Genomic DNA, 24,789 nt, shown 5'->3' with positions numbered 1-24,789 from the left:
AAAGGGACATCAACCTAATCTCCTTGGTTTTGGCTAGGTCTTTATGCCTATCACCTGGGGATGTAAGCCCCATACTAATTCTCAGGGCCTATGTGTGTATTAAACTGTGTATGGGAAGTTGCTCTGAAAGGCCCCAAAGGGTCCCAGTTTCCCATCATGGGACACTGAAGAGAATTCCTCTCCCATATACAGGAAAGGGGAAGGAGGGAAATGGGATTATGATTAGAATTCCTTTTCCATGGAGAAGGGTATGTGTCCTGTCTGCTCCCTCAGAGCACTGAGATCTTCAGCCATAAGGATGAGACCTGATGGAAGTGCATGACTGGTTTACCTGGCCTCAACTCTGTCCCTCATTCTTGCTGCTGACACTGCCATTCAGTGCAGTGGTTGTGGTGGTGGAAAGCACAGTGAATTTTGAGGGGGATTTAATTTCCTCCTTCCCCCAACCGCTTCCTCTCCTTCAGCAAATCCTTCTAAACTCAGTTGAAGTTAAATGTAGTGGGGGAAGTGGTGTGTTCTGGGGGCACAACTTCCCTTTCACTGTTCTGCTTTGCCTGTGGTTGCAGAAGAGATATTAACTCCATAAAAGCTCTCTGGGATCTGATTTGTAATTGACTCTACCTAAAAATTACAAGATCTAATAGCAGAGCAATTTAGGTAAAATGCCATGTAGCTTAAAGTGTTGTAATTTCTCTTTCAAGTGTGTTATTTCAGTAAAGCACAAGAAATATTCATGTTCCGGTATGTAAGCTACATACTGGAATTTTTGAAAATCCTATGTCACAATGTTAGGTAGATTTTTTTCTCTTAAACTACATGTTTTGATGTTGAAGACACCACTGAGAAGTCATGTAAACAGAAAATGATTGTAGGCATTTAAGATGTGTAAAACAAATGGCTGTTTATTAAATATAGAGATATTGGGGGAAAAAAATCCTTCTAAACTTGTCTCCTTGACAGAAATAAAGTAATACAAGTATGGGTCCTCAAACTTGTACTTCATTCCTTTCTCCAAAGCAAGATAATTCTTCAGAAATCATTGCTTGTGGTTATTCACCTAATCTGTCACTGAAAGCCTGTAGTTAAGTATTAAAGAATACACTAGGGTATTTTACCGTGTCCCTCAGCCATAGAGAGGAGGAGAGAAGATCCAGCAGGCAGGAATTATGCAGCAAGATTGATTTATTTAATTATTTTACAAACTCTTTTATAGACTTTTTTCTTCATAGTCTAATTGGACAAGGATCAGCCACCCCTTGGGGGTGATTGGCTAAAATCCTAAAACACCCATTGTTTTTCTACTATAATATTTTCTGCATCCAAATATTTTTCTACTATAGTATAAACAAGGCTTCTCAATGTTGCAGGTATTTCATTGCCTACATAACTCTGCTACCTCTTCTGTGTGAGAGAAAAGTCTCTCACGGACTTAGAAAATAGCAAGAAAATCCTTGCTAGCAGCATTTCTGTATCCACAGTGAAGTACCTTCCACTACCTCCCTAGGTAACATCTCAGTGCTTTGTTACTCGCCCATCATTAGAAAGCTTTTTATGTAACAAAAGAGGACTCAAGCCACCTGCAGCTGTATGAAGTCATTCCAGTTTAATAATAGCCTCTGAAAATCCTGTAACCTCCCTTCATCTGGAGGAAAGCAGGAGGAAAGGTAAAACAATAGTGTTGATGTAAAACATCAACACAACAATTGTGTTAATTTTTCTCCTAAATTTCCTGCCATATTCCCAAAGAGAAGCTCGACTTTTGATACCTTGACAGCTTCCCAGTCTGCTTCTGCTACTTTGTGAAAGAGAGATAATTTTCTGGGCAGTCCTGTCAACTTCTTCATCCTCTCAAGATACTTGTTTAAAAAAAAAAAAAGGAAGTGAATATACAGATTGTGTTAATGGGAGAAATCTTTAAAACTTGTATTTGTCTTCTTGCTAAGAATGGAGTTATAAATTGCTTGAGTAAAATACAATTAGAAATACAGAGTGCTAAACATTCATTGTTAGTTTAAGTTGCCAAAAAGTAAAAATGATATGTGGGTAAAAATGTATGTGGGTCTATGTATACCCATATATATGGGCATAGATTTTCTACATGTTCTGAAATATTTTTGTCTATAGTAGGTGTCATCTAGTTCACAAAATGTGACACATCTTGAGACTGGGTAGGACAGCATTGTAGAAGGGAGAGGGTGGTTCAAATCCTTTCCCATTTTTCATCTCTTCAAAGTATCCTGATTTTGCTGTTGGAAATCTGAGCTGTAAGCACAGATATTAATGTCAGGCTGCCCTGTGAAAGGGATGGGATTGCTCTCTAGGGGAGGCAACCATGTCAGCTTTTTCAAGAGAAAGGAATTTGGTCTGAGTCAGTCAAAATGTCTCCTCCAGATTCCCTTTCCCTATCCTTTCCAGTGCAAACTACAGCTTCAGGTCAGAATGCATTTTCATATTCTTTGCCCCTCTGGAAAATAAAGTCCTTCACCCACTTAGCCTTCCAGGAATAAGAGGAATTGACTTAATTACTTCTTTTTTAATTACCTAGGTTTCAGATCCCCTTAGACTTTGGCAGGGGGTTTTCTGCTGAAACACAGAGATGTGCTTTTACATACCCCTGAATTGCAGGTGTGTGTTTTAATCCTGCACAGAGTCAAAGGACAACCATGCACTAGGTTTTTCTACAACCATGCACTAGGTTTTTATAGCCATGCATATTTATTATTTCTTTCATAGGTCTGTGAAGGAAGTGAACCTTCAACTGTGAGAACAAGTGAAAACAAAAATGAAACACACGATGGAACAAAAGGTAATGCCAAATTACTCTCTTCTTTATTTTATTTATTTTTCTTTTTGGTTTGTCAATGTTCAACTACACAAGCTACTACATGGGTCCATATTTTAAGTAACTTCTCAAAAAAATTAAATTATAATGAGAAACCTGTTCTGGACTGCATTGTTGGTGTGTAGAATTTTAAGTGTGCCTGTGGGTAGTGTCCTTTGAGTCACCTGAGAAACCCTGTTTGTTATCAGGGATCATCTTATAATCAAGCTATCTGGGAGACTTGTAGCTTATGCTCAGGCCATTTCTGATCCTTAATTTATCCCTTCTGGTCTATCTCTGCTGTACATTACAGGAAATGAAGGCCTATGCACAATCTCATCAGTGCACACAAAAGAATAAAACCAAATGGACTATAAGAAAAAAAAAAGAACTGGCTGGACTGTAAGCATCAAAAAAAAGAGCGAGAACTGGCTATATATCTGTAGCTCAAATTAAAAGAAAAACAGGGATGAAAGAAAAAGGTTGTTTACCTTTTCAAGGAAAATGGAAATGAAATAGCATTATGTGCAAGTAGGTTGTATTCAGTGGCGTGTGATCACACAAGAGAGGTGCAGTACCCATGGAAGACCCTTTCCTCTCACTGCCAGGATAGTACATCACGGAAGTCCTTAGCTGATTCCATAGTTTCTGTTTTGAGCGTATGAATTCCAGTGAAAGACTTTGACAGAGCTTTCTGCTTTTCTGCAGGCCCAATAATAAAATGGTGGCTGTCCTGCATCGTGGTAGATTTCTTCAAAGTAAAGGTTGCGCTCTGTCCGTGATACCACCATATCCTCCCCTGTAGGGATCAGGTTATTTACTGGCAACCACTTAAGCTTTAAGATGCTGCACTGTTATTCTGCTTTGTTTATATATTGGGTTTTCTTCTTCTTCTGGAGGACTGGATAGCACATAGATGTTACATTGAACCCTACACCTGCATTAGGCAGGCAGATCAAGTTACCTATTGTAAGTTAGTTAGCTGTAATTAAGCCACCAAATAAAGTTCTGCTTCAGTTCTAGAGTACTGACCAGTAGCATTTTCGAAAAATCGTTACTTTAGAATTAGACTTGGAAAACAGCAATGGACGATACGGAGTGTGCATGGCAGTTGAAGTGGGAGACATGAATATAAACCAGCCCTGAATAACACCAAATTTGTGTGTTTCCAGAAGTGTTTCCCTCCTGCCCTCTCAGCAAACCTCGCTCCAGTAAGAACAGTAAAAAAATTGGGAGGACTGCCAGACTGCTGCTTCAGCACAAGGGAAGGAAGAGATGCCTGGTGCTTGTGTCAATAAACTTCACTGTAGGATTCAGAGCTGGAAAATTACCAAGCAATTATTACAGAGTTTTTATCACATCTGGTTCTTTTTTTTCCCCGTGGCCTTGATGAACCCTTCAGAAATGGGAAGTTCTGAAAGGCAAATCCCATATGCTAGCTCTCCTCAGCACAGATTGTGATGTGGATGGCAAATGCAGCCTGCTTACATCCTGATACACTCCTGCTCCAGTCAACATGCTGCAGTGGGCTCTGCTCCCAAGCTTGGAGCAGGAAGGAAAAATCAGTTCAATTTGCAGTCAAGCCATGGAAGTTTGGTGGTGTTAAAAGCACCGCACCTGTTTCAGTGCTGTGCTGTGATCTTTCCTCCAGAATGATGAGCTAATTAGTGTTATACAAACAGTGAATGAATTTAAGACAAAAAGTAAACAGTGCATGATATTTCAGAGGTACTAAATATTTATGAAGTCCAAATCCAAGGACACTATTTTAAAATGGAAACCCTCTTTGACACAGAAGTTGTCCCAGTTTTACCTGAAAAAATATGAGCATAATCTCGGACATTATTAAAAAAAGCTTAAATTGAGACATCTTAGAATTGTTATGGTAAAAAACTTCTTGGCCATACTCCAAAGGTGATGAGTCTGTTCCTAATGGGCTATTTGAATGCTGCATTCCCAAGTGCTTTTGCCAGGCTGAAGATTTAGTGGTTGGCCCTTAGAGCACACCTGGGCTGTGTGAACTCCACCTTGTTTCTTGACTAAATGATATATGTGAACTCACAGATAATAAGTCCCTTTGTTTCATGTAGGTACGGAGTGTGTCTACAGGAAACAAAAAGAAAATTCAGAATCATGTATTAAGCTCTCAAAAGGCATTATTGTTTTAACAATCCGTGACACTCACTAAAGGCCTGCAAAGCTGGCAATATGTTCAATAGATACAAAAGAAAAGAAGTAATTTTCTTTGGAATCCTGTGAAAAAGAGTAAATAACTTTATTGGTTGAGACCTCTCAAGAAATAAAATGGAAATAATAAAAGATGAAAGGCTAAATACCTACTAGCTTAAATAGGGGACTAGTAAAATTCAGTTCACTGTGACTGCAGTTGTTTCTCTGAACATAGGATTAGCTACAGGGGAAGAATAATAGATAAAACCTCTGTATAAGGACAGCTCCAAAGCATAACTATCTAGAGAGTGGATGAAGGAATTGTGTGTACCATGTGTAATATGAGGCTAAAGAGCAGTAATATTTGCTTATTGATAGGGGAAAAAACTGAAATCTGGTGGTTTTTAATTAAAGAGTTTGGTTTTGCTTATTATTTTACATGATAAATGAGGATCCTATAGCCAAAGTAACAGTGTCAGTGAAATGATTATGAAGCTTTTATTTTCAATTTATAACCACCTATGAATTAGCATTTTTGAGAAGTGCTTTGTCAGTCAAAGAAAAAATCATTCTACCTTTTCAATTATAAATTAAGATCTGTCAGCTTAGCTTCATTGGTGTATACTCGAGATTCCCTAGCAAGGCTAGGACATAGCACGATTGACACTTGCAATGTTTCCTTGTTTTGTTCCTGAAAAAAACCCATCATTTTATGTAATCTTTAAATAGCTCTGTGAACTAAGGGAAGGGTACAGAACTCATGTAAAATATGGTTTTCACATCCTCATAGACAATATTTACATTTTTCTGTATCACACTTACATTTCTCTCATTAAATATTGCATGTGGTGGGCAGGTTGGCAGAACACCAAGGCTACTTCCTCTTACAGCTGCTGCCTAGTTCAGGAATGTACAACAATGGGAGCAAGGCTTTACAACCAGGAAGAAACTCCCCACAACGGCAGCATTTCCAGATCTTTAAAATGTGCAGAGCATTACCGAGACATCTGCTTTACATGACACCTTCGTATGACCAGAGGACTGAAATAGGAGCTACTGCTTTTTTGTTCGTTAACATCAGATCCCTCCTAGACTGGTAGGGAGTATGTAGGTCAGGTATAGGCCACATTAGCATGACAAAAGTTTTGGGGGGACGGGAAAGTGTTTTCATTCAGTTCGGATGCATTAAACAGTTTACATGATATATAGGGATGTATGCACAGGGAGGCCAAGGATCAGAGTCAGGGATGAATTTGACCTTGGATATGTTTGCTTACTGAGGACTCAGAATATCTCTTTACCAAAAGGAGCAGCTCTCCTTTCAAGATCAGCTTAATCTTTAGCATATGCCCTAGGCATTTTGGGATCTGTGGAAAGTAAGCAGAAGCCACTCTGGAAAAAACAAGGGATGAGTAACACACTCAACCGGCAGAATTGGAAAATGTTCTGTTCTACTTCTCACAGCATTGCTTGGTTGTAAGTAGAGTCAAATTATTAACTCAAATCCACCTCCTCTCTCTGAAAGTGTCTCAGCTTAGGTAAGTACTTTGACGTGGGAGTGGCTGTGTAAAGCACTGTGCCTAACCAGAAAGTGGCTGTGGTGGCTTCAGCCATTTGCGTGTCTATCAAGTCCCCTGAGTTTGGCCCTGGCTGACTGAGGTTATTTTCAGGACTCACTCTAAAGAATGTCAGAGAATAGTTTTGTGTCTTTCAATAAGATACAGATATAATTTAGAAAAAATGTTGAGTTGCTGTAATTTTTTTTAAACTTCTTGCTTCATACGTTGTTTGGATTGCACGCTTTCAGCTCAGTTCTTTTACAGACCTGATACTGTTGGTGTAGAGCAGCACTTCCCTGACTCCTCCTCTTAATCAGCCTATCTGCGGGCTTTCCCCTGCTTCAGAATCAGCTTTTGCTGTACCTGTAACTATTTTCTGGGAACTTTTTTCTGTCTTGTCATAGGGTACTTATTCCAGGAATACAAAAATTTCCCACAGCACTGTAAAAAAATTAGTTTATTGTATTATACAACATTCTTACACCAAAACATATTCACTTCTCGTGTTTCTCCTTCTCAACTCATGTCCATTTGCATCCACTTTTCCTGCACTTGTGGTATATTAGTTTTGAACAGGCTGCGGTCTCATGTGAGTCGGAGCCAGTGGCAGAATCATGGCTCCAGGACTTAGAGAAGTGATTCTTCTTCTGTACTCAGCACTGGAGAGGCTACATATCGAGTTCTGTGTCCAGTTCTGAGCCCCTCAATTCAGAAAGGACATTGAGGGGCTGGAGCATGTCCAGAGCAGGGTAATAAATCTGGTGAAGGGTCTACAGAGTAAGTCTTATGAGGAGTGGCTGAGGGAGCTGGGGTTGTTTAGCCTGGAGAAAAGGAGGCTCAGGAATCTTATCTGTCTTTACAACTGCCTGAAAGGAGGGTGTAGCCAGGTGGGGGTTAGTCTTTTCTCTCAGGCTACCAGCAACAGGACAAGGGGACACAGCCTCAAGCTGCACCGGGAGAGATTTAGGTTGGACATTAAGGAGAAGTTCTTCACAGAAAGGCTGATTAGATATTGGAGTGGACTGCACAGGGAGGTTGTGAAGTCCCTGGAGGTGTTTAAGGAAAGACTGGACATGGCACTTAGTGCCATGGTATAGTTGACATGGTGGTTTTTGGTCATAGGTTGGACTCAAAGGTCTTTTCTAAACTAATTTATTCTGTGACTTTACTCTTTTGCAGTACCTGAAAACCTTCTGTGATTCTGTGATGTCTTCTAAAAGGAACCTAGTCCTTGATGTATCCTTTTGGATACACATTATGAGAGGGATGGTGGAGAGACTGAAAACTTTCTTAGACTTTGATGCTTTGTATTAAGTAGTGTTTTTTACAATATAATTTTCCTATAGCTTCTTTCACAATATATTTTAACTTGAGACTAAAAGCAGTGGTTGATCTACTGTGAAATTGGGAAACTTACTAAAGGCAGAACTGCTTCTCCCTTTTTTGCTTCTTTAGTCCTTTAACAAAAAGTGTTCTAAATTTGTCTAGTGTTTGATTTCTTTAAGGAACAAAAAAAGAGAAGTTAGGCCATTGTTGTGTACTTAGTCCTTCCCTGTATCATGGAAACATGCCCAAACAGTTTTGAGGAATCTAGACTTCTCAGACTGAGGTGAGAACAGGAATGATGGAACAAAGATATGATATGTGTACTCCCTGTTATTCCCAGATGTTAGTTCTTTCATAGAGGACACATTCTCTATTGCTTTTGAAATCTTAACAGCAGAAAAGTTTGCTGATTTGTTTGCAGAATGTTACTTTGTCTTCAAATGTCTTTGAAGCTGGAAAGTGTTTGATGGCAAGAAACTTCTGATGCCAAAGCTCTTTGGCTCTGCAGGATTCTGGGAGTCTGCTGTTTGTTTGAGGTGGATTGCTCTATCTTTTCATAATAGATAAATAGGAGAGAAAACCCCATGTCTTGACAAAATTATTGAAGAAGACCTACAAAAGCTGAACTGTTGCCAATAGCTGAATTTTCAACTGACATAAAAAACACAGGAACAATGACTTTGAAACCAGAAAGTCCATTGCTTGCACGGAATCAACTTCTACTTGGTTTAAAACTTACTCTCATGCACTGAGTGGTGCTTGATTGTGCTGCTGTTGATTTTTAGCTTTTTTTTATGGTGTTTTCAGGTCCGAAGTTCAGTCTTGGAACAGATGAGCAGAAGAACCTGCTTGAAGACATGCCACCTTCAGACACTGACATCAATTTGGAGATATCATTTGCAGAACAGGCAGCTAATCTCAAAGACAGCTCAGTAGGCAAAATGTACAGAGGTGGAGGGGGTGACACTCTTCTCCCGGTAGGTGTTTCTTATTTATTTATCTTTTTTTTTTTTATCTAGAGGTACTGTTTGGGTGACATTTATCAGATGCTGAGTGAATTAGAGTTAGAAGAACATTGCCAAATTCAGCTTTGTAGAGATAGAGCTTCTTAAGGTGACTATTTTTGGAAATAGTATGCTCAATAACATGAAAATAACTACTTTTATGCCTATTTATGTACTTGTCTGTCTGGCAAAATGCACTCTATATGTAAGCAATGATGAACTGCCAATATTAAGCTGGAATAGTGGCTTAGTGGTAGTTGTACATAAGCTGTGTCCTTGCTTCATTTGTTTACAGCCCCTTTTTGTTATCTGAGGTGAGATGCTTTACCTCTAATAAAAAGCTCTATTGTAATACGAAAGAGGTTGGTGGATGCCTGTAGAAACCTTATGCAGCTGTCCAGTGCAGGTAGGTGAAGGATGAGAATGAAGAAAGAATTGTCTGTAGAAGTTAGAGGTCTGGAGTCAAATGGCAGGAAATTAAGGACTAATTTGAACTCAGTTTTTCTTTCCAGCACTTAATAAAAAAGGCTCTTTCTGAATGAATCCATGTAAATACAAAAGAAAATAGTCCAAGGGTTTTTGATGTCAATCCTCAGAAATCTCTTTGAGGATCTCTCTCTGCCTAACAGTTCATGAACATGCAGCTACGTATAAATACTACTACGTGTAAACTAATGACTGGTGTGAAAATTGTCTTTTTTTTTTTTCCTAACACTGTATGCAAACATGTCTGAGTAAACACAGTTTCTGAAGTAATGTTTCCCAGTTCTTCAAACACTTAATTTAGATAAGGACATGTGCAGTTCTTCAAGCAGTAATTACCCCATGTATCCTAGTTTAAACATTATAAACCAGACACTAATGGATATTTAGAGATGGATTCTGAAGTGTTTGAGTCATGTTTCTCTAATGCAGCGTATAACAAGGAGATAAAAGCTATGCTCTAACTTCTGTATATATGCATATATATATGCATAATACATACATTAGCTCTACTTCTGGCTAGTCTTGTGAAGGATTGCTCAAAGACATGGCTATGAGATTTCTTATTCAGTTACAAAAGGAGCTGCAAAATGATAGGAAAAGGAAGGGAGTTACCTATTTAAATCTACAATTTATTGGTTGCACCTTCATCATCATCAGCTATTTTTAAACAGACATGTTTGTGCAAGTCAATGAAAGCTCAAGGTGGGGAACTGGCTACGTATCTACCATTTGTAAATTATGTTTATGTTTTGGTATGTGCCCTTGTAGTCATGTACCATAACCAGCAATTCATCTCTGCTATTGCTGGGTTTGTACAGGGTAAGAAAATAATTCATGAGTATAATATGTCTTTCCAAGTGGAAGAAAGTCTTGTCAACCTTCCTGCTTTGAGTCATGCATGCTTAAAAGCCTGCTGGTGAGAGATGGAGTTAGAAAGCTCAATGAGTTGGGAAGTCCCTCTCCCTCACCCTTTCAACTAAATTCCTTATATTGATCTCTGCAGCCTCTGAGTATCTAGTGCAGTAGAAAGGAGCCATGATTAAGTATCCCCCTTCCCTAAGAAGAGAACCCCTTTATTATTATTTATATGGCAGCCAAATATTTTATTTTGTGTGCACAAGTACAAAGGGATTTCTGTCCCAATTGTACATGCTTTCTGTCCCAATTGTACATGTTCTTGGATAGCCATTTCCACCACTGTAAACTGGAAAAGGATGAAGAAGGTGGAAGGACGAGTAGATGATTGCAAGCAGGACAAATCCAGACTCTTCTTGGAGATGCCAAGTAAAAGGACAAGAGTTAATGGACACAAGTGACTAATGGGGAAATTTTATTCTGCAAAGTAAAGAAAGTCTCCGTGACAGCATTCCACACTGAAGCAGGTTCCCACAGAGGTTATTGGGAATTTTCAAAATTCATTTGAACAGCAACAACAAACAACCCAATCAGACTTTGAATTTAGCCTTGCTTTGAGCAGCAATTGAATTAGATCACCTCCAGAAGTCACTGAGAACCTAAATCTTGCTGTCATTTTAAGATCATCTGGTTTTTAACCTGTTTGGGGGATTCTCCCATGATTTAGTCAGTAACAGCAGGCTTCATGTTGAAAGGTTGTACCCTGAAGGAAGCCCAGCCTTTGAGATAAGTAATTTGTCATGACTTGGATTATTCACCCTGCTGCAAATCTCTGCTTTTAGAATTTCAGACTGCCGAAGGACAAAACAGGTACCACAAAGATTGGTGACCTAGCCCCTCAGGACATGAAGAAAGTCTATTCTTTAGCACTGATTGAATTAACTGCTCTCTATGACATACTCGGGACAGAATTCAAGCAGCAGAAAGCTGTAAAAATCAAAACCAAAGGTAAGTTGGTGTTTTGTATTCTGAACCAATTGCATCTGTTTAATCCAATAAAACAAATGTAGCTGGTTCTTTATGATTTTTCAGCAGAAAATTTCTATTTAATATATAAACAGTAACATAGGCCCTGAGCAACATTTAATTTTTACACCTTACTCAAGGCATGCTTTAAACAAGTTCAGTGACGTTATGTCTCCAGCTCTTTTTCTGTAGTTAAAACTCAAGACAGTCACTGAGCAGATAAACTAAAGAGTGGAGGGTAACTATCTTAGTAGCATGCTGTGCAGCAAGAATTGCTCCACAGAAGTTTGTCTGTGCTGATTTATTCCCAAAGAGCATGTGCATGTGCTCTTTGTGGGTATTCCTGAAGGTAGGTGCGGTCTACTTTCACAATTGGACTTGATGATCTCAAAGGTCTATTTCAGCCGAAATAATTATGTCATTCAGGTGAGTCTACCTGACTTTTGTGCTTTTGTTGCTGTAGGTGGGAGATGCTGGGAGCCTTTGTCACCTGTTTTCTATTCTGTCTGGCACAAACTTTCCTGTGTCATATAGGCCTTGCCCATCCAGTATTTACTTAGGCTATAATGCAGTTGTTATGCTGAATGGCATCATATAAAGTAGAAGATGTAAGCTGTTGCAGAGGAGGCAGAGGCAGCTGCAACACGTCACTTTCCTCTGCAAGCCATTGGTGCATATGTGTAATCACAGTGCTTTTCTTGGGAGCATAGAAAACATGGAAACCAATTTCATGATGCTGGAGGTTTTCAGTGCTTTGTTTGGTTTTTGTATTTTTGGCTTCTGCTAAGTGCTTTACAAGAGCTTGAAATGTGTTACCAGTTAATCACAAGCCTGCTTTGGCCAAACTCTGTTGTCAAGGTTCAGTGAATGTGACAGTGCAGTAGCTCACTTTAAATAATTGAAAGCAACAGAGAGCATAGAGAGATACACAGCAAGGTACATTAGATTCTTCAAAATATGCTCTTCACTTTACAGTAAGAGTGAACAGTTTTTTTAATGCAAAAGGCATACACAAAAACATCAACAAGACCTTGATTGCTTGAATGCATTTTCTTCTTGCAGAAGTATTTGTGCTGTCACTAATAAACAGAGACAAAGCATTTTCTTCTCTTGTATTTTGGGTCTTAGTTTTAACTGCTTCTTCTTACAAAATTAATTGTTAATTGACTTGCACTCTCAGCATTATTATCTGAATAGCAGGCATTCATAAAACGTGAATTGATTAAAAACTTTTTTAAAAGGTAAAAAAGATAGTCTAGACTCATGGCAATGTGTAGGAAATGGACAATGACATCACCTTTTCTGCCAAGCTAATCTGCTTTCGCAATGTACTGCCTTCGGTGCCTCGTTGCTCTGTCTGACCTTTACCTCTTCATCCCTGAAGTGTTGTTTGGCCAATTGATTCATACAGTGGTGGGTCTATTCACTTTGCCCTTTGTGCTTGAGTATGTGAAGATGATGAAAACATCATTCTTCTGGAGAATGCTGTGCTGTGCCCAGCCCTGCCTTTTTATTGACCTCCTGGAGTTTGTTTTTTTCCAACTACATTTCGATGGAAACTTTTATTATTGACAAGAACTTCAAGGTAATAAAGCTATGGGGTATGGATATTGCCTGTATGTATGAGTCCCTTGTATTTTATAGGTAGACTTTTTATGCTGACAGAGATACAAGAGCTTCTGGTTTGGTACTGAAATTGATCTTTCTTTGATGTATATCATATTTCCTCAAGGGCTGACAGTTGTTTTTTTAGTAATTTCATCTGTTCTGTGTTCAGTATTGGCATGGCATCATACCAAGCAGCAGTTTTTAACTACATGTATTGTTATATGCTGTTCCAGAAAAATTGCACATACAGCAATTATCAGTACTCCTGACAGAGAAGTTCTGTGTCAGCAAACTTTGGGTTAGTCATCACTAGCATAGCTTTCTTTAAATGGCCATTCACTTCTATTCAGCTGGGCCATAACACATGAAAGTCCCATTTACAAGAAGACTAAGGTTGGTTTTTCATTAGGGCTAAATTAACTGCAACAGAATTCCTTTAAAAAAAAAATTAATTGCCTTAGCCCTATTGTAAAAGTTATTTTCTAACAAAGAATTAACTGTACTTTTGCTTTTTTTAAAAATGAACCTTTTGGTTTGAGTTGGTTATCTTGCTATTCTGCCATTGTTACATAATTCAACAGCACAGGCATTTAAAAGCTGTTTTTCCAAACCTTCAAAGAGAGCACTGTTCAGAGTAACTCTGGGTGATAATTGTATTTGTCTCATTTTAGTGACCAAATTCTGCATATTTTACCCATACCATTTCCATCTTCACTATAATAACTTGCATTGAGTGATGAAGATCTGCATAGCAGGGTCATCATTACACCCATTCTGCAAACCAGAACTACACAGATGGTACATTTATGCAGTTTGTTTTACTGTGCTGCAGAATATGTGGATGGCAATTTGAAGTCAAAACAGAAGACTCCTGAGAAAGAGATGATAAATCCTTTTAGCCAGAGTGTTTTGTGTAACAGCTTGATTGACAAAGACATTAAAACACTTTAAACAAAAGGTCAATAGCTCTGAACGCATCAAATAGACTTACTGCTTCAGAAATGTGGGTTTATTCCAGTATCACATGTACTGGAAAAGATGTGGATCTCAGTTTCTTTTGCTTTATTCTTCAGACTCTGGCTTGTTTGGTGTCCCATTGTCACTTCTACTGGAACAGGATCAGAAGAAGGTCCCAGGAACCAAGATCCCACTGATTTTTCAAAAGGTACATAGGCACGAAGAAGTCAAGTTTTTACATACGTGCAAATGACAAGTACATAACATTTTGTCCTGGATTTATTTGCTTCCTGTTGCAGTTTTCAGTATAATACACTAATCCACCCAAGTTATTGTAACTTTTACTTGCAACTTTACTTGCTAATTCAGTAAATGTGATACTTTGCATCGTATCAGACATATTTTGAATTAAAGAAATAAACTCACTAGTCAGGTGGTTTTCCAGAAGACTTGTTGCTTTAGTACACAGGGGTATGCTTTGGCCCATATCATGTCATGGTAATGGGGGAGATAATTGGAAAGATGATGGAGACCCTGGATTTACTGCCCACGCATAGTATGTCTCATTTCTTGAGAAGAAAATAAACTACTGTATATGGACCTGTCCTAAAACTGACAGAAACTCAGTGCTCTGTCATCACCATTTCAGTCTATTTGTGAATGTGCTTGTTATTTTTTGAGAAACAGAAATCTCAAAGTAGTTTTGCATCATGGTCTGAAAACTACTTCTGTGTCATTCATGCCAGAAATTACTTCCTCAGAATCATAAAAACACATTCCTGGAAAAGATGCTATCTATAAACTGAGAAATCAAATTGCAAACAGTGATTGATCACTCTGCTATCCTAGCAACATCGAAAGTTCTACATAAACATTAATAGCTTATAGATGTGATTTGTTTTGCAAGGTGCAGGCATCATTTGGAATACAGTTTTACTTCAAATGAGAATATGAAAATAAAAAGTTTCCCATTTCTTCTGCCTGTTCTCTGCAGTGTGTGCTTCACAGGAATAGGGGATTTATATAAAGTGCAAGAGAGCAATTTTGTTCATTCTGCTTTTTTAAATGTACCTTTTTTATCACTGAAACGAAACAAAAGCAAGTTAACAGGAAGGCTGCTTAATTAAATAAAAATACACCTAGTTTTTATTCCATTACGGAATTTAAATTAAAAATAGTGACATAATTTAGTCAGGGCTTTTCCAACTAGAAAATCTGATGGTAATACCAATTCATGTATCTTCATCAGAAGTTTCTGCTGGCAGTAATTCCGGTCTCTGGCCTGCAAAGAAGGTCATGCAGAGCAGCCCTGATAGAGATGAAGAGGGGATTTCCCACAGCAGAAGGTTGGTGGTGGCTGGTGGCCACCTCTTGCTGTGTGCCAAGCGGTCACTTGTGAGTGAGCGTTTGTGAAGGAGTCGTGGCTGCCAGTCATGCCACCGGACCTTGCCTTCCCCAGAAGTGGTGCTGATGGCAGGTCACACACTGCCCACAGCATCTTTGTGCCCAGCAGATGTGAGTGGCAGCCACTGATCTGGTGTAAGCCAGGTACAGGGTGACTGGATGGAGCCAGTTAACACTTTTTTTTTTCTTTTTTAACCATGGAAAATGCACTACGGTGACACTTCAGGTGCTGTTTTCTGACTTTGTGGGGTTTTCTGTCCAATCTTTTTTATGGCATTTATCTGTTACATAAATACAGTGGTAGGTAAACTCCCATTAATTTCTGTAACTGGAAAAAACACAACTGTGTTGCATAATTTTTCTTAATCAAGAGCTGGTGCAGGAAGGCATGTAACAAAGGCACTGCCCTAGTTAAACATTGTGGGAACCATTTGTGCTAAAATTATGTCATCAGCTTTTGACGTTTACAGATCTCTTTTGAATACTCTTAAATCCATCCTTCAGTGAATACTTCTAGGCATATTGTTTAGAGAAAAAAATTATTATATGGGTTTTAAGTATTTTTATGGAATTTCTGCAAATTTATCCATGTGAAGGGTTGCAAACTTATGAGTTTGTTAGGAGAATGTGAGAATTTGCAAATCAGGAACTTCTTTAAAGCCTGGAAGTTCTTAGTTCTCCTCTAGTAAAGTCCTAGATATTTATGAGAATGTTACCTTAATTATTTTGATTTGGAAATTTTAACAAGGGTAGTAATTGGGATATAATTTTGAAGCCACAGTAATTTTTGAAAAGAATTCTTCGGTCTTCAGAAGAGGCTCGAAGGAGGTAAAAAGCATACATTTTTCTTTTTTAATAAACTAGACAAACTCTCCTTTAATAGTATTCATAAAAAAGGGTAAGAACCACATTAAAGCTTTCTTCTACAACAACTGTAATCCATTTGCAAACTGTGTTTGAGCCTCTGCTTGTTACATATCTGTGTGCACAGATGCATATGCACAGAGAGAGATACAAGCATAAAGGCTCCAATATATCAGAACTGTCTGCCAGTAATTTTTAATTGGAATCTTTGTTCGTGCCAATTTTGTTTGTGTTTGACAGCTGATTGCCCAGATAGAAGAGACAACTCTGGAAACAGAAGGACTTCTTAGAATACCAGGAGTTGCGACAAGAGTAAAGGTAAAACATTGCACAGGTTATTAACATGCCCAAAATATCTGTGGTTGCTGATTTTATTTTGTCATACAAATATATTTTAGCATCCTGTTATTATGAAAATCTTCAAAAACAGAAAGCAAAATCTCTTTACAAAGAAAACTGAATTGTATTAGCCAGAGAAATGATGGTTTCACCCAGTGTAGTTTTGGGGGGAAGACTGGAGTTCAAGTTTGAAGGAGAGTCAAATCTACATTTCAAATTCAGTTGTGCCAAAATCTCATTAATTCTTGGCATGAGCTTTCCAGCCTTTTGCTTTTTCCCTGAACCAGCTTAATCATCTGAACAGTTCATACACAGTCTTTCCACCCCAGGAGGAAGCATTTCTCTTGGCGTTGTGAGCCTTTTTTAATAGCTAGACTTAACCTGTGTTACAGGGCAAGGCAGGCAGCATGCTCTGAAGAACCTCTCACATTTATTTTTATGAACAGCAATATAACTGCTCGGCTCACTGAGCTCAATCCTGTTAGGCACGTCTGTGCACACCAACACTTCGCAGGGTGAGTGCCAATTACATGCAGACTCTTCCCCAGTATTTGCCTTAATGCAGGGAGCTAAATGCACAGTACGATTCATGCCAAGACTCAATGTGTTAAAAAGACGGTCTGAACTGGCTTTAAATTCTAAACAGAAAGGACCATTTAAGTGGATTCAGCTGTCCAAAGACGTCTGCCAGCCTCTGTTGTGTAGAACTTGGTCCAGCTGCTGGTTCATTAGAAACAACTAAAGAAGGGAGTATTATGGAAATTGGGTTTGTTTATTTACCAGTAACTAAGATACTAATTTTTTTTTCAGTTTTCCTCCGTTCTTTAATTTCCACTTCGCACTTTGCAAACTGGAGTGATTTCTTAGTGATTTTGTTTATTTGTTTGTTCTTTGATTTTATTAGCTTAATAAGATTTCCCAGGCAGTGGATCATTCACTATTCGGCTTTCATTTATTTGCATGGAACTACTTCTTTAAATTAAGCAACAGTTTTGTTAGCAAATATGTTCTTTTACTTATTTAAATAGAAAAAATTTTAAGAAGCAAGAAATTTATCATACTAAATGACTGGAGTTTTTGCTTAATTTTCTTAAACAGGGAAAAACCAGTATTTTCCTCATTATACAGTTTTATAGAAAGACACAGAAAAATACTCTGCTATCATATTCTATTGATTTTAGAGTTATTATTAAAAGTGCATTGGATATACCCCGTAGTCACATACATTTACTTTAAAATGTAAGCATTGGAGCAGTAGGACACATAGTTGAAATTTCTGCCTTTGCCTCTCATATAAAAAAATTGTATCTATATGTTTAATACTGCATTTGCTGCGGTGATTTGGTCTGAATGTGGATGGAGAAGCTGATGAGCCTCAGAGGGAGAATTTTCATCTTTGTTTCTAAAGCTTGCTATTTTTGATGATCAGGAAATCATACCCACTTGACTTTAGACATCTGAGTTATGACCATTGCACCTTTGAACCTCCAGTACAGTCAGTGGAGACAGAATATCTCTCTGGAGCACAGTTGTGAACACCCAACTTTTATATCAAACTAAGTGTCCACATTTTCTTTGGAAATAGATCCATTTTCCATTTAGACAAAGTTAAATTTAATGAGAAGGGTAACTTACAAATGTATCTAATATCCTCTCTTTAATGTGCCCTTCTTGTCCAGATAAATAATTACAGCCATATTTTTCCACAGCACATACTTTACAAAACAAGCCAGTGTCTCTGTCCTCCTTTTCTGTCCAGAATAACTGAGCTAGAAGAAGGGAGGGACCTGTGAGAGGTGCCTCAGGGCCCCTGGCCCTATGCTGAGGTTTCTTCTCACTCTGCCAGATTAGGAAATAAATGAAGTGGGTGTGAGATCAGGACTGATGCTTAGCAGTAGACTAAGAAGGATTTGGTCTTTGCAGTGCATTCTCATTTGTGCATCTGTGAAAGCTCAGTAGTAGCACTGCCATGGGAGCAGGGCAGGGATATGGTAATGTCTGCTGCCAACAGCATCCTGCCCTTTCCCAACCCCAGAGTTATGACCTTCCACTGAGACTTTCAGAGCTCTTTACTCTGCTGCATAACCTCATGATTTGCTGGACAGTCCACTTCCACACAGGGCATGTTTGACACCCAATGCTAGGCAAAGCTGCATGTGCCCAGCAACATGGAATTCCCTGTAGATGGCAAGACATTCAGCTATTCAGTTACACAAATCATTCCCTGTGTTTTAAAAAGAGAACCAGCCTCACCTTAGTGTATATTTTAATAAGAAGCTGTGTGTCAACACACATAATTGCCTTATTTGTTTATGAAAATGGCCATGTATGCATTACAGCAACACCCTTGGGTGACAGTTTCAGAATTGCTCTGTATATCAGGCAAGTCTTAATATTTGAGCAAAGGGGAAGTCGTGACCCTTATGTGCTTGAGTATGATATCTGTTTCTTATTGTATATTCCATATGGCCCTGACTCAGGCCTATGGGATTTCTTCCCATATGGTTTGACTGCTGCCTATTATTGTATGCTTGCTTGAAGTACTTGTGATCCTAAATTTATCTTTTTTGTAGCAAAAGATGAGCAGCAGCTGGAGTTAAGTGATATTTCAGATATCCTTCCCCCCCTTTCAAAGTGTGGAAAGTATTGCTGTGTGTATAATGTGTGACTTCCAGCAGCCAAGTATTACCGGTGCTCTCTGTATCCATTGCCTTTCAGGGCCTTTGCCAAGAACTGGAAGCAAAATTTTATGAAGGGACTTTCAACTGGGAAAATGTAAAGCAACATGATGCAGCAAGTCTTTTAAAACTCTTCATCCGCGAACTGCCTCAGCCACTCCTCACTGTAGAATATCTCAAAGCTTTCCAAGATGTGCAGAGTGAGTAGTGTCCTTTCTGTCTCTGCTGAAAGAATTGATACCTGTGCCGAGAAGTGCCTCTTAGCTGAGAAACAAATTGAATAACAACAGTATGAGTTCTTCTGAGAAGAGATGGGTGTAATTTTGCTAATGTACAAATAGCATCTTTCATGTAACAACTATTTTAATAGCTTACACATACTATTCACTATACATTTTCACTTCCTAATGTTTCTGATAGTAGTTAGGAGGTATACAAGGGTTATATGGAAAATATATATGACAGTATTCAGTTTATAAATAGTGTTTGCTTCAAAAGAAAACCACAACAAAGATAAGCAGTTCTTCAGGAAATACAACAAATGATAATTTATACTGTTTAGGGTCTTCTATGTGTTTATAAGAGAAGTTAGAGCAGAATAGTCAGAACTGCTGATCATCCGTGGTCCCTTGAGATCAGCAAGTTCTTGTGAAAATGTCCTCCTTGCCAACTGGTCACCAAGACAGCAAACTTACCAGCTGTAATTGGAAGAGCTTCGTGGTAATTAATCTGGAGTGAGATCCCACATACCTTAACTCCCCAGTCAACACAGGACTGCAAGTTCTATTCCCCTTGTCTGCAGGCAGAGCAATGGCTCCTTTCTAAGAGGGGCTTTCTCAGAATCTCAGAATATTCTGGTTTGGAAGGAACCCACAAGGATCATCAAGTCAACTTTTTGAATGGTCCATATGGGGATCAAACCACCAACCTTGGCGTTGTTAGCACCATGCTCCAACCAACGGAGCTAAACTCGGGATCAGAGAGTTCCCATGGACAGGCAGACTGACAAATATTCTTTAAAAGGGCAGGCTATGTCAAGTCTCCCAGCTGTGAGCTGCCTTTCAATGCCATTAGGTTGGCTGGTTGGCTGGAGTAGGGGGCTGGTGCTTTGGCCTGCTGCACAGTGTTGTTGATTTTGCAATACTGAGTGTCAAGTTAAAACTGGCCAGAACGCTTTCAGATGGTGCTGGCAGCAAACAGCTCCACAGGGTTGTTCCATTTACTGGATAGTGATCGGAGCCAGGAGGGTTTCTGCTTGTGCTCCTGAGCTGTCTGAAGGCTTACGTGGTTTTACTGACCCAGAAATACTCAGGTGGCAGGATCAAAACCACTTTCTATATTGAACCAATGGATTTGCTTCCAAACAGACATAGCACTTCATAGCCTCCCATTGTTTAATTATCTGTTTTGTTGGTTGCGTGTAGTAAGATTAGGTGGTAGAGAAAAAGGACCATCTCTGTGACAGTAATCAATGTTTTTTATTATACTGTGACTAAGTAGTGGGGTTAGAATTAAATATTTAAACAACATAATTTGAACAATTTAATTTGTTAATTTAAGTAATGTAAGCAACTAAAATTCAGTTGTTACTTAGGTGAACAGACAGAAACTCCTGATTTAAGTAATGATTTTAATTGTTTTGAAATTGTAGTTTTGCTTACTTTCCTAGGAAAAGATTGATTCTCATAGCTTTTTGAACGTTGTGACATACGGTGTTTTGAATTTAAGGCTTACTTTTAATGTCTGTCTTTCTAAAGCAGGTAGATACACTGCTCTCACTACTTGATGTTTTAAATGGCTATGCAATTTGCCACACATTTGTTCACATCTTTAATTTTTAGTATGGTAGAAAGTAGTCATCAAGGTGGTTTTTTTTTTATTTCATCAGTTAAGTTTTATTTTTATTTGGTGATGTCTCCTGAGTTGATTTGGATGAAATGTATTTGAAATAGCAATTCAGTTGGAATCTCAGCAGGATTCCCAGCATGAGAACAGCCCTATTGAATTCTGAAATAGTGTGATAAAACTATGTTGTGCAGGTACCTCCTTCCTTGCTTGTTTTATGTATGGCCTGTTTCATTAGGAACCTTCTGAGAAGACTTGCCAGAGCATGTCCTCTAAAGCATGCCAGGAGGAAGTTTATCAGAAGTGACAAATGTGAGAGAGTTGGGGCTTTCTGCACTGCCAGAATGTAGGAGCTCTTCTAGGACGTGGAGGAGTGTAGGGATGCGCTCATGGTGCGGCTTGGATGAATGATGCACCTCTGAGCAATTGGTAAAAGGCAGAACCAACGTTACTTTAATTATAGCTTGCCTCGTTTGGTACAGCACTCTCTGCTGTAGATGCCTGTTAAGCTTCTCTGCTCCTGGTTTTATCCCTGTTGGCTTGCTGTTGCAGCTGCTGTTGGTTATGTCGCTGGAGACCTGCCTTACTCAGTGACATGTGGTATTCATTCTGTGTGGGTGACTTGGGAGATCGTGCAACTGTGAAGGCAACCAGAGAAACTGTGAAAGTAGTGGTGAATATACCCTTTCTTATGTTGGGGCACAGGCTCAGGAAGGGAAGAACCGTTAGCTATTCCTTCTTGTAGCATTGCAAAATAAAGAAGAAATCACAAGGCATCTAGAAGACATTGCCAGGAGACTGCTGAGTCACACACCAACTGAATCCTAAAAGAACATTTGGAAATGAGTATCAGAAAACCAGGATCTGCCAGTCCTTTGTCATACTATGATAATTAGCCATGTGTATGCATTCAGTGTTTTGCAAGAGGTTTCAACTTAGAAATCATGCTTTTTGAAGAGTACAAATAACAATTTCAAAATACTGAGGTCCCTGTGCTTTACTGGCAGATCTCCCAACAAGGAAACAGCAACTGCAAGCTTTGAATCTTTTGGTTATCCTTCTACCTGAAGCAAACAGAGACACCCTGAAGGTTAGAATTGTTAATACTATTTTCCTGAATAAGGATTTTCTGTGATTTTCTGTTTCTGTGAATCCACTGTAATGAATGCTGTTGTTTTCTTAACTTTCTTTTTTTTTTCAGTTCAAAGTTAATGCTGAAACTAGTGATTCTTTTTTTTTCCCCCCATATTTCACATAACTTTGGAAGAGGAAAAAAAGAAACTTAGGGCACTAATTCCTCCCAAATTACTTTTAAGAATGTGACTTGAAATTTTTCCAGGAGATTGCAATAGTAATCTCCCAGTGAGAAACCTTTTATCTTAGAAGTTTTGCTCCCTTTTTTTGCAGCAGCAGCCATTATTTCCAGTGCAAAAAGTAAATAGTGTTAGAATACAATGGATATGAGTTTCCTTTTATGAAGTGGGTTTAGCTCTTCATTTTTATTCCTCACTTTTCTCTGTGCTGTTTGTTTCTACTCCCAATAAACTAGAAATTTATACTTCCTGTTGCTATTTGTAACGTGTTACATGGATCCTTCCAATTTGTGCTTGTCCTCTTGTAGCAAAGCTATTAATGTTTTTTTCAGAATATGCTTACTGTTAAAACTGTTACAATCAAGAATGAATGCAGGATTTGTGTAGGATGCAGAACATCATCTATTACAGGCCAAAAATCCTACTAGGTCTTATTGTTCAAACAAGGCTTTGTTTTTGAGTTCGTTTATTGTGTGGAGGCAGTCAAGAAGGCTCCTTAGTTGAGCTGTAAATACCTGGAACTGAATTAATTGAAAATTGCTGGTTTCTAACTGGCTACCTGTCATTCGCCATGCAGCGTTTTACTTGTGAATTGCTTACCTTACAGAATTAGCCACTCCATGTTCCCATAACCATGACAGCTGGCACCATTGTGTTCTCTTTCAATTTAACAAATGCCAACAGTAATGTCCTCACAAGCATCTGTGGGATGCTACTTATACACCTGCATAACAAAGGTTTTGAAAAAAATCTTTCTGTGCAGGGCCTCAAAGTCACGTGAATGCTTTTGAAAATATAACCAAAAAACCAACAAGATTGTTTTACTTCATTACTTGAAGGAAAAAAAACTTGCATTACTATTCTGTGAATAGATGTATTCACACTTCTATTATTGATTGCTTTTTATGTGGTTTTATTAGGAATTAAGAGCTTTTTCCAAAAAATATACAACATCATGTTTCACTCATATGATCATTTTCAACTCTGCACATGCTTCACTTTTCACATGCAGAGTTGAGCTGTATGTTCTGCTCTTATTTCAGGTACTGCTTGAATTCCTCCAAAGGGTAATTGATCACCGAGACAAAAATAAGATGACGTTAAAGAATGTTGCGATGGTGATGGCCCCAAACCTTTTCATGTTTCATGGGTTTGGCTCAAAGACTATTGAACAAAGCGAGTTTGTTATGGCAGCTGGGACAGCAAATGTCATGCGCTTTATGATTCAGTACCAAAAACTTCTCTGGACAGTAAGTGTGTTTTTAAAGGGGGGGGGAGAGGATGAAAAATTTCACAACAAGGTGTCGGAATAGAGAAGTCATGTGAAGCCACGTTCATGATTTAGAGAAGGATCAGACCAATCCAGCTGGGTTCTTGCTCATAGGTAACTCTTACAGGAGCAAAACAAAAATATTGCGTCTGATGTTAAGCTGTGGTGGTCAGAGTTTTAATATTGTATGTACTACACGTGAACTCAAAAATAAGTCCTTGGGGTTATTTGTGTTTGGTCTATCAGTATACATTGCTATGGGCAATTCTTTTTGGCTTAGAGATATTAGGAGGAAACACAGTGTTTGAACTCACTGCGCTTTTGGGCCAAACTTAGTAGTATATTAAACATGTTTTGATAAAACATGAAATTGTGTCATGGTCTTAAGCAAAGCTCTAGCTTAGACAAACTGGACAAGTTGGAGGTTTGTTGTCTGTCAGCAGCTTGAAACAATTTTGACCTTTGCTGCATGGGAGGAGAAGTAATTATCACCATTTTACACACTCAGTGTCAAGTGAATTTTTTTGGCTGAGAAGAGTAAAAACGCTGAATGATTCCACTTCTCTTCCCCTGAGAGCTTACTGAATGGAATATTGTATTACAAATGGAGTGGTTTTAAAATTGTTTCACAGTTTTATATTATTTGAATCTTTAGTTATTACTGGGAAGAAATACTATTTTTGAGTTCTACCTGATAACCTGGCCATTTACAAAGTTTTGGTAAGAAAATTATGTAGTTATTCGTGCTTACTCTATATTTATCTAGATTCCGAAGTTTATTGTTAACCAAGTGAGAAAACAAAACACTGAAAACCAGAAGAAGGAGAAAAAGGACAAAGCTATGAAGAAACTTCTGAAAAAGATGGCGTATGACCGAGAAAAGCATGAGAAACAGGAGAAGACTCCTAATGATGTAAGGAAACATACATCTGAAATGCTTTATTAATAGGAGCATAATTTTTAGTGAAAAAGTGGGTATAGCAGGGGGGATATTTATTTATTTATTTACTTACTTACTTAACTGAGAATTTCAATAGATAGCAATTTAATGTGGATTTCACAGTTTATGGGTTACCGGCATGACACATTTAGAGGATTGTACTGGTTCTTTGTTTGTTTTCACAGATTTTTCGGAATATTTCTATTCTGAAAAATGACAGCCCACAGGTTGTTTCAACCTGGGCATTTGAAATAAATATACATTAGGTCAGTATCTGTGGAGAGAGCAAATGTTGTGACAAGACTCAGTATTACTGAACCCACGT

The 24,789-nt window shown here is 38.5% G+C and overlaps 1 protein-coding gene across 3 annotated transcripts in view; it reads left to right on the top strand.

Annotated features, from left to right (window-relative positions):
- The window catches only part of ARHGAP18 (Rho GTPase activating protein 18), a 95,291-nt gene that overhangs the window by 58,950 nt on the left and 11,552 nt on the right, over positions 1–24,789 (top strand). For all 3 annotated transcript variants that reach the window (XM_048298303.1, XM_048298302.1, XM_048298304.1), the window contains exons 4-12: positions 2,734–2,806; positions 8,683–8,852; positions 11,063–11,228; positions 13,928–14,019; positions 16,320–16,397; positions 19,137–19,296; positions 21,949–22,031; positions 23,298–23,504; positions 24,291–24,437. In XM_048298303.1, the coding sequence (XP_048154260.1) occupies positions 2,734–2,806; positions 8,683–8,852; positions 11,063–11,228; positions 13,928–14,019; positions 16,320–16,397; positions 19,137–19,296; positions 21,949–22,031; positions 23,298–23,504; positions 24,291–24,437 (1,176 nt within the window). The remainder of the gene's footprint in view (positions 1–2,733; positions 2,807–8,682; positions 8,853–11,062; positions 11,229–13,927; positions 14,020–16,319; positions 16,398–19,136; positions 19,297–21,948; positions 22,032–23,297; positions 23,505–24,290; positions 24,438–24,789) is intronic.

The sequence above is a fragment of the Corvus hawaiiensis genome, chromosome 3, assembly GCF_020740725.1.
Source record: "Corvus hawaiiensis isolate bCorHaw1 chromosome 3, bCorHaw1.pri.cur, whole genome shotgun sequence".
Classification (NCBI taxonomy): Eukaryota; Metazoa; Chordata; class Aves; order Passeriformes; family Corvidae; genus Corvus; species Corvus hawaiiensis.
Note: the sequence above shows the minus strand (reverse complement) of the source record. Positions and strands in the feature narration are given on the sequence as shown.